This window comes from Candida pseudojiufengensis (assembly GCF_024610245.1).
Source record: "Candida pseudojiufengensis strain CBS 10847 chromosome Unknown scaffold16, whole genome shotgun sequence".
NCBI lineage: Eukaryota > Fungi > Ascomycota > Pichiomycetes > Serinales > Debaryomycetaceae > Lodderomyces > Lodderomyces pseudojiufengensis.
The window spans coordinates 35,111-47,998 of NW_026261534.1; the positions used below are offsets into that span (position 1 = coordinate 35,111).

General features: G+C 30.6%; 7 protein-coding genes across 7 annotated transcripts; 4 read left to right on the forward strand and 3 right to left on the reverse strand. All coding sequences in view use genetic code 12, as the record gives it.

Annotated features, from left to right (window-relative positions):
- Positions 1 to 819: 819 nt before the first annotated feature.
- KGF55_004097 (uncharacterized protein) lies at positions 820 to 2,127 on the forward strand (the record flags this gene model as incomplete). The annotated part of the gene is made up of 1 exon (XM_051758965.1): positions 820 to 2,127. The coding sequence occupies one exon, from the start codon at positions 820 to 822 to the stop codon at positions 2,125 to 2,127; it is 1,308 nt and encodes a 435-aa protein (XP_051613106.1).
- Positions 2,128 to 2,185: 58 nt separating this feature from the next.
- Positions 2,186 to 2,638, reverse strand: MBF1 (Mbf1p; the record flags this gene model as incomplete). The annotated part of the gene is made up of 1 exon (XM_051758966.1): positions 2,186 to 2,638. The coding sequence occupies one exon, from the start codon at positions 2,636 to 2,638 to the stop codon at positions 2,186 to 2,188; it is 453 nt and encodes a 150-aa protein (XP_051613107.1).
- Positions 2,639 to 3,019: 381 nt separating this feature from the next.
- KGF55_004099 (trans-2-enoyl-CoA reductase (NADPH)) lies at positions 3,020 to 3,964 on the forward strand (the record flags this gene model as incomplete). The annotated part of the gene is made up of 1 exon (XM_051758967.1): positions 3,020 to 3,964. The coding sequence occupies one exon, from the start codon at positions 3,020 to 3,022 to the stop codon at positions 3,962 to 3,964; it is 945 nt and encodes a 314-aa protein (XP_051613108.1).
- A 609-nt stretch (positions 3,965 to 4,573) lies between these two features.
- On the reverse strand, positions 4,574 to 4,972 carry KGF55_004100 (peptide-methionine (R)-S-oxide reductase; the record flags this gene model as incomplete). The annotated part of the gene is made up of 1 exon (XM_051758968.1): positions 4,574 to 4,972. One exon carries the CDS (start codon positions 4,970 to 4,972, stop codon positions 4,574 to 4,576), a length of 399 nt encoding a protein of 132 aa, XP_051613109.1.
- A 393-nt stretch (positions 4,973 to 5,365) lies between these two features.
- HMT1 (protein-arginine omega-N methyltransferase) lies at positions 5,366 to 6,385 on the reverse strand (the record flags this gene model as incomplete). The annotated part of the gene is made up of 1 exon (XM_051758969.1): positions 5,366 to 6,385. The coding sequence occupies one exon, from the start codon at positions 6,383 to 6,385 to the stop codon at positions 5,366 to 5,368; it is 1,020 nt and encodes a 339-aa protein (XP_051613110.1).
- A 1,345-nt stretch (positions 6,386 to 7,730) lies between these two features.
- On the forward strand, positions 7,731 to 9,746 carry LRO1 (phospholipid:diacylglycerol acyltransferase; the record flags this gene model as incomplete). Its single annotated transcript, XM_051758970.1, has 1 exon — positions 7,731 to 9,746. One exon carries the CDS (start codon positions 7,731 to 7,733, stop codon positions 9,744 to 9,746), a length of 2,016 nt encoding a protein of 671 aa, XP_051613111.1.
- A 1,718-nt stretch (positions 9,747 to 11,464) lies between these two features.
- On the forward strand, positions 11,465 to 12,802 carry KGF55_004103 (uncharacterized protein; the record flags this gene model as incomplete). The annotated part of the gene is made up of 1 exon (XM_051758971.1): positions 11,465 to 12,802. One exon carries the CDS (start codon positions 11,465 to 11,467, stop codon positions 12,800 to 12,802), a length of 1,338 nt encoding a protein of 445 aa, XP_051613112.1.
- Between the last annotated feature and the right edge of the window lie 86 nt (positions 12,803 to 12,888).

Here is a 12,888-nt window from a genome sequence, read left to right on the forward strand (position 1 = left end):
ACTAAAATTTACATTCACAATGAATTATGAGTAGTTGGACATTTTTACCGCTTGTCAAATCACTTCCACAACCTAGGAATTTCTTAATTTGAGGCTCATACCAATACAGGGGCATCTTAGTTCTTTCAAGATTTTTTAAAAGATCAAGGCTGAGAGCCCCCAGTTGCTGTTAAGCAACATTCATCTCATTTTTCGGGGTTGCTCTGATCGCTCACGAGCAATTGGATCAACTTTAAAGTACCCTCCAACTTAAGAGATTGAGCCAAAACATCTTGAAATGTTAAGTTTCACTATTCTGTAGACTACCACTGGTGTCAGCAATGGTATTAATTTTTGAACATAAATCGATGCATTCTTCTACATATAACCCAAATCATCAGTTTGAAGGTCAAAACATTACCAAAACGGTTACTGAATTTGCATTGTGTGATTTAAAAAAACCATCACTGCCTCAAAATGAAAACCTCAACTATGAATTAATGTCTTGGAAAAACCATCTGAGTATTTTGACACTCTCAACATAATTTTTACGAAGTCGTACTAAGACTTACAATTGGTTGCTATTAGTACCTCTGAATTTAGACTTTATATGGGAATCTCGCTGTCAAAATTTGACTTGATTGATATTTGCAGCAGGTTTATATATCTTAATGCAGGTGCTTTCAGGATTTACGATGTTCGTTTTAATCTTCGTACATACAAAGAATATAATTATCGACGCATTTTTGTGCAACTAAAATTCAAGAAATCAAAACATGGATAAGTTAAAACATTTACTTCAACCAAAAATACAACGCCCAGGCATACAAGTTTGAATAAATGGCTAAAAGAATCACAGGAGGTTTAAAAAACCCTCAAAAACAAGCACAGCCGAAAAAGTCGAAATCAAAACCAAATACTACAGAGAAAGATAGTGTGAAGGAGAAACAAACTAAAAAACAACCATCAAAAAGTATCTTTAATAGAGACAATAGATTATCTTCATTATTTTCTTCGCAAACGGAATCTCAAAGTCCAAGACAAACAACATTCTCATCTGACGATACTGATGATGATGATTTATTCAATCCAAAAGAGACCTCATCAAAATCAAAAAGAAGGAAATTAAGTACGCCTATAACCCAATTTAACCATATTGATTCCGATTTAGATAATGAACTCGATAATTCATCTGATGATATTTTCGCAGCACAAGCTCCAAAAAAGAAATCAAAACTTAACAGAAAGAAAGCCTCGAAACCACAAAATCATGAAACGAATCAACTAAGATCTCCCTTGCAAGATAATAATGAACAAGAATTAGAACCATTTAGAAAATTAAATCATGAAAACAATCATAGTCAATCGCTTAGTCAAAGTCGAAGCCAAAGTAGGCGACTGTCTTATTATAATCGTGGAAGACGTGTCAGCTCTATTGGTGGATTTGATGGAGAACCTCATCAAGAAGTTCCCTCCACATCATATCATAAATACATAGACAATTCAGTCCCAGAATCTGATAGAATGAGACAATTACTAATTTGGAACTTAAAAGCTGACCTAGATATTTATGAAAAGGAAATGAAAAGTAAACAAGCTGAATTTCAAATGGAGGATCATACGGTATTCAACATATCAAGAACAATCAAGGAAGAATTAATACTGCTGTTGAAAGATTATTCAATATCTATTGATTGGAAAGATGGGGATGTTAACAATTCAGATATCCTTCTACCAAATCCTCAAAATCAAACTAATTTGGAAAACATACGTATTTATTCAGACAAGATAGAAAAACTTAAAAGAGAAAAAATAGAATGGGAAGAAGCTTATAAAAAACAAGGTCTACCGATAAATGATTTGAATCACCACGCAAAAATCGACGATGTCAAAGTTGAACAATTCTCAGCCAATTTAGAGAATCAATATTATGTTTTACATGAAAGCTTAAAAAAAACGGTGCCTTGTGTTGATAAATTATATTTTTCAAGTTATCAAATGGAGAGCGCCACAAAATTAATTGAATTGGAAAAGGATCAAATTAGCAAGAAAGTATCTAATCATATCAACAAATTTCCTATTACCAAACAAGAACCATCTACGACCAAAAACCTACTAAAAGCCATTTGTAAATTGAAAGCACAATGATTGAATAGAAAAAAAATGCTCATTTATTCATTATATAAAATTTCCAATCTATTTACGACTATGACTTTTTTGCAAATAACGGTTCACCAATATTTTTTCCCCTTAATTTCACTCCTAAGGCTCTTTCTAGTTTACCTAAAACTTGTTGGTTTGGAATAGCTCTACCAGCTTCATAATCATTGATAACATTTGGTTTTTCATTAACTTTAGTAGCTAAATCCTTTTGAGTGAATTTCTTTTCTTGCCTTGCCTTTTGAATAGCTTTTCCAACACTTGCGTCAACTTTTTTAACAGCTACAACATCATCAGTAGCATCTAATTTTGTTAATTTTTGACCTTCCGGATTAGATTTGGTGTTTGATGAACCATATTTTTTCTCCGTTCCAACAACAAGTCCTTGTCTTCTTGCTGCATTTAATTGTGATTGTGTCTTTGCAACATGCTCTCTTGGACCACCTCCGCCAACTCTAGCTTTTTGTCCAATTATAGTTACTGAATCCCAGTCTGACATTATTGTTGATAGTGTGTTGATTAAGTTGTTTTATGATACATATAATTGTTTCATTTTTTTTAACAGAGAATTGCAATCACACATTTTTTTACGGCAATTTTACTTCACTCACACGACTATTTAGTAAAACCGAAAATACAAAGCTTGAGTAAATGTTTTAGTAAGCGTATTTCTACCAGTTCAACTGAATACTATAGCTCTTAGAGCGCTATATATGACCCAAATTTTTGAGTTACTTGACAATTAGGTTTAAAGATTCAAAATACTCTAAAATTTGGTAGCGAGGTCAATTGCTTTTGCTCGAAATAATTATCTTATCCTTTTTCCTATATCTTCTACGGAGTACAAAGAATAGTGAAACTACAACTACTAATTCAAAAAATGGCATCAATTGAGGTCAAATCACGTTCCAAGACGATCAAACCTTATTCAAGTAATGAATTGTCTACTGATTCATTAGTCCAGGAGTTAATCGATGAGCTTAGTATCGATAATCACATTTCAAAGCATAGATTAAGAATTACTAGATTGGTGAATGGTAAGCAAATTCCTTTAATTCCTCATGAAACTTTCACAAAGAATGGTATTGAGGAAAGTGCTGAGAGCATTAAATTGTATGCTAAAGATTTGGGTCCTCAAATTTCATGGAGAACTGTATTTTTGGTTGAATATTTTGGTCCATTCATCTTTCATCCTTTGTTTTACTTTTTCAGTGTCTTTTATGGAGTCAAGCCATTTTTTCATACTTTGACTCAAATAATTGCATTCAATTTAGTGCTATTACATTTTTTGAAACGTGAATATGAAACTGTATTTGTTCATAAATTTTCAAACGCAACTATGCCAATTTTTAACATTTTCAAAAATTCAACTCATTATTGGATTTTATCCGGATTTAACTTGGCTTATTTTGTTTATGCTCCCACTAATGATTATACTGGCATTTGGAAAAATTATGTATTTCATGTGAATGAACTTCCAACTTGGGCAATTGGATCATTGGTCTTAACTTGGATTTTTGCTGAATTTTCAAATTTCAAAACTCATTCAATCTTGAGTGAATTGAGAGACAAAGATCCAAAAAAGTATGTTATTCCATATGGTTATGGATTTGATTTAGTTTCTTGCCCTAATTATTTTTTCGAATCATTATCTTGGTTTGCTTACGCTTTGTTAGTTGGAAATTGGTCAGCTTGGTTATTTTTTGCTGTTAGCACTGGTCAAATGTGGCTTTGGGCAGTTAAGAAACATAAAAGATATTTAAAAACTTTTGGTGACGATTATAAGAAATTAAAGAGAAAGATATTTGTTCCATATGTCATTTAGGTAGAGTTCTGAATACGAAAACTAATGGAAAAATTGATCTGTCCAGTGATGTTAAAAGGAACAGATACATGTCTTGATGAAACAGGATCTGGGTTTGCTTTTTACATCTTAGATTCCGATAGCAAGGAATTTTAAGTACCAAGTTGCTTCCAGTTTGCTACTCTTGAATGTTTAATCTAAAAAACGCTTGAAACCTCAAAATCACCATGTATATGTTAGTATTATTGAACTAATTATTTGGCTTATTGAACACCTCCATCATACTAGTTATTCTGATATCACTTCCCGAATTTCTCAATTAAAAGAGCTAATGAATCACGTCGACTTGCGTTTCTGAATCGGAATACGGATGTATTTGTTCAACATCTATCTAAAACTACCTCGATTATTATTCCACTGTATATGGTCAATGTGAGACGGAAGAGTCTTATGCATGAGAGCCAACGGCCGTTCAATTTTAAAACGAATCTACAGAGTTTCAAAGGTATAACAATACAGTATTTATTTACAACTATAAACAACTTCTAATAATTCAAACTTGGTTGACATGTGCAACGCAGTATATCAGTCCTATTTATCATGTGCATTGGGTGCTTGAAACCACACCAATCAAGCTTCCTTTTTTGGTTTAAAATCCAAGGCAATTGAATTTATACAGTGTCTGACACCTGTAGGACTTCCAGAATTAACTTCTCCCTCAAAAATATGACCAAGATGAGAACCGCATTTGGCACATGTAGCCTCAGTTCTAACCATCCCATGAGAATAATCTTTATTTGTTTTAATTGCCCCTGGTATTGAATCTGCGTAACTTGGCCAACCACATGATTGAAACTTAGTTGAACTAGGGTAAAGCGGGTTCCCACAACCACGACATTCGTAAATTCCATGATCAGTATTACTCAAATATTTCCCACTGTATGGTCTTTCTGTACCTTTGTTCCTTAAGACATCGTACTCTTCAGGGGATAGGGTGGCCCTCCATTCTGCATCAGTTTTATTTGACATTAGACGTATAACTTTGAGGTTGTTTGTGAATCTGTATGGTTTTTTAATAATCAGTCCCAATCTCAACATAAATTAGGACAGTTAAATAGAACTAGTAAGATCTGTTGAAATTGAAGAATAAGTTGAGTGAACACTTAGGAATGGCAAATGAAATGATGATTTATAGCAAACATTTAGTGATTCCAGACTGCTTTTTTGTGTAATAATCCGGAGAAAAGTACAAATCTGTCGTATAAACTTTTAAGGGGTAGTAGATTTTAAGGGGTATTAGGACAAATCAAATTCCGTTTACTTATAAGCTAATAGATACCATTTACTTCTCAAAATTGCATCTACACAACTTTTAGTCTAATCATTCTACATACAAATCTGGTACTTTGCATTGTCATCCACCTATCGAAGAAAATATTTATAAGAACCTTTTTGATTTCTTGATTCATCTTTAGCTTCGATATTCAAATCCCACTTAAGTTCAATGTCATACTCTCTTGGATTAATGGTACTGGGTCTAGCATCAATTTCTCCAAAAATTTTATCACCTTTTTTCAATTCCAATACTTGATCCATATAAAATACAGTTTGTTTCCAATGAGTGTAATGATTCATTGGACCAGTTGGTAACACGATTTTTTCTTTACCTGGAAAGATTGCATCCCAATATACTATGTACGCATGACATTGATCATCTCCAATACTTGTTAATTCAAACGGCCTTTTGAATGCTAAATCTTCTTTCTTCACGGTATTTATATCAAATTCAAAAAATTTATAACTATCAGTTATTAATGCTTGCTTATTTACAGTATCAACCAATGGTTCTTCCATTGCTGTTTTTATAAATGGTGAATAATCAAATCCATAAACATCTTCCCAATAATGAATTTTCTCTTCTTTATATTGACCATCTTCAATTCCTGCAATAAACATTTGACATTTATCCGGTAAAATTAATCCTCCTTTGACTAAATATTTATCTCTTGCATACAAAACAGTATCAAGCATTGATTCGTATAATAAAAAATATCCCATCCATTCAGATATTATTATATCTACTGAATCCACAGGTAACTGTATATCTTCTAATTTACCTTGTAATAAAGTTATTTTATCACTAAACCCATTTAATTCTACTATTTCCCTAGCTTTCCCTATTATTGATGACATATCAACTGAATAAACATGTTTTGCTCCAGCCTTTACAGCAAACATTGAAAGTATACCAGTACCGCATCCAACATCGAGTACAATTTTATTTTTAAATAAATCTTTATTTCTATACATAGCATTTCTGTAACTCAATGTACGTGAAGTATCTTTTAACATTTCTTCATGAATTCCAAAATGATCATATGATGAAAAATAATGCTGCTCATATTTATCGAGCTGGGACTTGTCTGTTGCTGATTCAGACATTTTATCACGTAATAGTTGATAAGTTTGTCTTGAATGAATACGTTAGCATTTTGGAAAAAAAAAAAAAATAATAAACAGATTGATATACGCGATGATTCGTATGAAAATTGAAAAAAGGGACAAAAGATCGCTTTCAAAGTAAAAAACAAAAGTATGTGGGCTATTATAATGGACGAGATAAGAATCGAACTCATGACCTTTCCCATGCTAAGGGAACGCGCTACCAACTACGCCACACGCCCAATTATTGAAAAATTTTGCTCATAAATCTATCAATCTCAATTTTGTTGGACCCAATTTCTTCGCTAATTTTGAACTTTCTCTGCCTGGAATTAATAATTTAAGCGAAAGGCTGGAAAGTCATAACCAAAAGCTGAGTATTCAAAGAATTTGCTTCAAAAATAGTATCGATAGCAGCTGGCTAAAACTAAAAGGTCAAATTTATCGCCCCATAACTCAACTGAAACTCAACACAGCCACATACTGAATTAGATATAGTCATATTTTTGATACCTCACCAGGATATTATAGTTCATTAAAGTATATCTACATTCAAGGTCACTGTTTGCCGTCGTTGGCTTTATTTGGTGCATCTTCAAGGTATGAATTGATTTTGATTATTGCTGTTTATTTAGTCTGGTAATTCCTATAACAAACATTATAGACCTGTTCACTCTGAGCTGATGATCTAGCCATAATTGCTGTGTTTCTCTACACTCGGATGAATGATGCCACAATTTGTAACTTGGTGATTCACAAAACCTGTAGGGACTATTTCTTGATTTTGAATATAAGATAAAATCAACAACAAACACTCAAAATAAATTCATACCTCGAAGACATGAGTAAAACACATCAGAGACAACATTCCCCCGACCACTTAAAATCACGGCAATTCGAAATTTATGGGTGATGGTTGAACCTAATGTAAGGTAAGCTATGGTTACCCCGATATTCAAAAGACTTCCAAATAATTTCAAAATGCAAATGCAAATAATCATCCCCATGAGGTTTTTGATTACAACTTGAATTGTAATTTTTTTTAAATCAGCCATAGCGTAAGGCACTTTGTGCAGTAGATACCCTTTATGTAAATTAGATTTGAACATGTATAGATTACAAGAAGAAAAAGTTTATAGATCTTATAATTATTGATTTTGCACTCTTTTTATATTAAATTTTCCGGTTAAGTTTATAATTGTAATATTATTGAATTTTATGTACAGTACTTACTTACATTTTTAATTTAGCCTAAATTATAATATAAATAAACTATAAATATAATATATCAACCTTTTATAACATCGCATCTGACAAATCTTAACTTTAAAGATTTTATAATTAAATGACATCACCTAAAAATAAGAAATCAATTGCATCAAAAAATGACAATAACGAATCATTATCAACTTCAATTACTACTGCTTTAAATAATAATGGGAAATCTAACGAAACTAAAGAAATTAATATTGATGAAGATACAGATACAACAAATAGCACTAACAATAATACAAGTCGTCGTAATTCAATAAATAAAAAACATCACCATCATCATGAAAAACATAAGAAGAAAAAGAAAATACGGGAATCAAGAAGGGTTATGTTTATATTAGGAGCATTATTAGGATTAGCTCTTACAATATTTTTTTCAACTAATAAAGTCCTGTTTCCAGCTGATTTAGATGGGTTAGTTAATTTTGATCATTTGAATTCTTTATTTGATGATTGGAAAAATTGGAAAGATATTTTACCAAGTGGTATGCAATCATATTTACAAGATGCTGATAATGCTGATAATACTTTACATGGTTCAGCTGATTCTTTTAGTGTTGGACAAAGATTAAAAACTTCAAGAAATTATACTGCTAAATATAATGTTGTTATGGTTCCTGGTGTTATATCTACTGGATTAGAATCCTGGGGTACATCAACATCAGGAGATTGTCCATCAATTGGATATTTTAGAAAAAGATTATGGGGATCCTTTTTCATGTTAAGAACTATGATTTTGGATAAAGCATGTTGGTTGAAAAATATTAAATTGGATGAAGAAACAGGACTAGATCCTCCAAATATTAAAATTAGAGCTGCTCAAGGTTTTGAAGCTGCTGATTTTTTTATGGCTGGTTATTGGATTTGGAATAAAATTTTACAAAATTTAGCAGTTATCGGGTATAGTCCTGATAATATGATATCTGCAGCTTATGATTGGAGATTAACTTATTTAGATTTGGAGAAAAGAGATGGATTTTTCAGTAAATTAAAAATTCAAATTGAAATGACTAAAAAAACAACTGGTCAAAAATCAGTTCTTGTTGGTCATTCAATGGGATCACAAGTAATTTTTTATTTCTTAAAATGGGTTGAAGCAAATGGATATGGAAATGGAGGATCTAGTTGGGTTAATAATTATATTGATTCAATTGTTGATATTAGTGGTTCTATGTTGGGAACTCCTAAAACAATACCTGCTTTAATTTCTGGAGAGATGAAAGACACTGTTCAATTAAACGCTTTAGCTGTTTATGGATTGGAACAATTTTTTAGTAGAAGAGAAAGAGTTGATTTATTAAGAACATTTGGAGGGGTAGCAAGTATGTTTCCAAAGGGAGGTGATCTTATTTGGGGTAATTTAACTCAAGCACCTGATGATCCAATCAATACATTAGAAACAAATGATACAGATGTTTCAACTCCAAGTAATAAAAATGGAAGTTTTGGATCTTTTATTAAATATAAACAATCAGATGGTTCTGATCATGAAGTTACAATTGATGAAAGTTTAAAAGATTTACTTAAAAATTCTCCAAAATGGTATTCAAAAAGAGTTGAAGAAAGTTATAGTCATGGTATTGCCAAAACAACAAAAGAACTTATAGCAAACAATCAAATTCCAAGAAAATGGGTTAATCCATTAGAAGCAGCTTTACCAAACGCACCAGATTTGAAATATTATTGTTTTTATGGAGTTGGAAATCCCACTGAAAGAGCATATAGATATGTACCAGCTGATAAATCTACTAAATTAGATTATGTTATTGATAGAGACTCTCCAGATGGAGTTAGTTTAGGAGATGGTGATGGTACAGTATCTTTATTAACTCATACAATGTGTCATGAATGGCAAAAACCTGGTAATAGATATAATCCAGGGAATATAAAAGTTACAATTGTTGAAATTAAACATGAACCAGATAGATTTGATTTAAGAGGTGGTGCTAAAACAGCAGAACATGTTGATATTTTGGGAAGTGCTGAATTAAATGAATTAATTTTGACAGTTGTTTCTGGTCACGGTGATAAGATTAAGAATAGATATGTTAGTAATTTGAGAGAGATAGTTCAACATCTAGATATTTAAAAATTTTGAATAGTATAGAAACCGTCTTTTTTTTAAAGTATTTGCTCTGTTGAATCGAAAAATGAGTCTTATGTAAATAAAAGTTCGTGATTTTCACCTTGTTTCAATCTTTTATTTAACCACTTCCATATTCCTATCTATCGGACCTCTTTTAGATCTGAAACAATAGAGAAAACCTAGATTTATTTATCTTTGCTTTTAATGAAAGTGACTTAAATCAAAAATTTTGAGCAATATTTCGTCATTATTTTTACATACATTAATTCTGAAATTAATTATAATAATTTGAGGGGAAAAAGATTGAAAATTTTCAATTTAAATTAGCCTAAATGAGAATTAAAAAAAAAAAATTTCACTAATATTATTAAGAACCCTTTTTTTCTATTTTAGAGATACAGATCTCTAGAGATCTAAGATTTTGTGTACTGTGTTACATTAGTTATTATTAGAATTTCTCATGTCAAAAATTGCAAGACTGGATCTTGTAACCACTCGTATAAATGAGAGAGAGAATGTTGTTGTTTTGTGGTTCACTCAATTATACAAAACTCTTCTATCTTGATTGATTGCACATTGTTTGAACTCAAATTAATAAGCACTACCAATCAATTGAAATGTGGGGTTAATAATTAATTAATTTGAACCATTTACGGAGTAAAATTGATAATTTAATATTAAAATAGCAAATCAATTTATACAAAGACAATCAAACAATCAATCAATTAATGTGCTTGATACTTTTCATGTGAGATTTACGTAAATCCAAAAAAATTTATTAAGAGTGTTGTTTATCAAATAATAATATTTTTAATGAAGTTGAAACTAAAATTTTTCAACAAACATGACTTAATAAAAGGTACCTTGCATAATTGAAGAAAATAAATCTAATACCGTGTAAATTTAGAAAGTATCTTAACCAATTACGTACGTCCTTCGAATAAATCTTAGATCTTTATCAATCTTTTCTGCCCTTAAAAAGGTCCTGAAATTCTTAAACAAAGAAACCATTACTCAATGGTAGACCTCTAATTTCATAATTTACTCTATTCATTTCATTCATATGCGTCATATACTAATTCTATTATAACAAACAATAAATAACCAAATTTTAATATATACACACATACGGGCTACCAATTAATTCAGATTCAATAACCAAAAACAGTAATAAATTTATTTTTTAAAAGATTAATCTACTACAAACTTCTAAGAAACTAGTTAATAAGAATGAAAAGTTAGAGTGGAGATTACGTCTAGTGAGTTAAAATAAACTTAAAACAAAGGTCACATAGTACACAATATTCATAGTACTTACTACTTTGAGATGAAGAAAAAGATTTATTAAATACTTATAAATTACACATAAATTTAATCAAACATATAAGATGAAGTTTAAATTTAAAAAGTAAATTTCACTTGAATGTATATATTTTTGGCAAAGAGTACTTTTGAATTTTTCATTTAAGTTTTCCAAATAATTATTATATTCAAATTCACGGGATATCATTAACAAAATTATTCATTGAATTGGTCAAAAGTTTAATTTATAAATACTTAAATTTTGCGATTGAAAGAAATAAAGATATTAAAAGTTAAAATTTAGGTGATTTTTCTTATACTTTTATTACAAATTTTCATTACTATCATTGAATTGAAAGCAAGAAGAGCATTATCATAAATGAATAAATCAAATTAAATGAGTTGTTTGAAAAGTTTCAATGTTTAATAATTATATAAATTCAAATAAATCACAAGTGGAAAATGAACTTAAATACCACCATGATCATCAACAACAGCTGCAACAACTGCAAATACCACCTCATCAACCTCCAACTTTGAATACTACTAATCAAGCTCCACTAATAAGTCAACAACATTCGCTGTTAGGTCAACAATTACCATTAAATTTGTTACAAGTACAACAAATGGATCATTTACAACAAGCTCCTCACCATTTATTACCTTCACCTTTAGCTCATCATCAACCTTTACAGGGTTTACAAAATAATCATAATATACAACATCAACATCAACATCAACAGGTACAACCTCCGTTACTGCAACAACCATCCCTTGGCCAATTACCAACACAACCCCCGCAGCCACAAAACATTCCTATACTCAAATCCTCATTTGATATGAGGAAATCGAAAAGTGGTAATGACGGATTTGAGGATAAAACTTGTCAATTCTGTGATAAACAATTTAGTCAAAAAGGTTCTCTTTTACGTCATTTGGATACTAGAAAGGGAGATTCTTTACATCCAATAGATAAGATTAACTTTATTCGAAGTAATCTGGTAAGAAGAAGAAGTGTTGATGTAACGTCTGCAAGTGATTTTGCTAAAACTCCAGGTACTAGAAAAAGAAGAGCTTCAAAGAAAAGTATGGCAAGGTCTCAAATGTCAAGCGATTCAGCAAGTGGTCAAAAAGAAAAAAGTAAATTAAGAAGAAAACTAAGAGATAGAAGGATCAAAGCAAAGTTAATAAGTAATGAATGGATGATTGATAAATTTACAAAACAAACATTACCAGATTTGAAACAACAACCAATAACGCCTTCAACTTTTTGCTTTTTTATTGCATTTTATGTACCGATTAAAGTATGGCCATCATTATCTGTCGGTTATCCAACTACCTCCTTATATGAAGAAGTCATTAATCGAATCAACGATCAAGAAGTTTTAGTCAATATATTCAATCAAAGCATACAATCGTATGAACAACTTGGGATAGAAGATAAAAGAAGATTATGGTTGGAACAAATTCAATATTGTCTTAATTCATCAATTAATGAAATTAATCTTCATGATTTAAATAATATAAAATCAATAGTTGAAAAAAAAGAACAAAATATATTTGAAGAAATTTGTTCAAATGATAATTTATCTGCATTTGTTGATATTGAAGAAAATCATACAGTAGAAGAAGAAGAAGATGAAGATGATGAACAACTGAGTTCTCAACCTTCAACTAGATCAAATAGTTTACCTCAAAATATTTATTTACCTCATTTACCTAATCAAGAATTCACTTTCAATTCTCAATTTTATTAGCTAGTCTATATACATATATTTTTGATTAATATACATATTTCTCGTCATCTTAGAAGAGTTTGATTGTGTAGCTCATTATTCTCTGA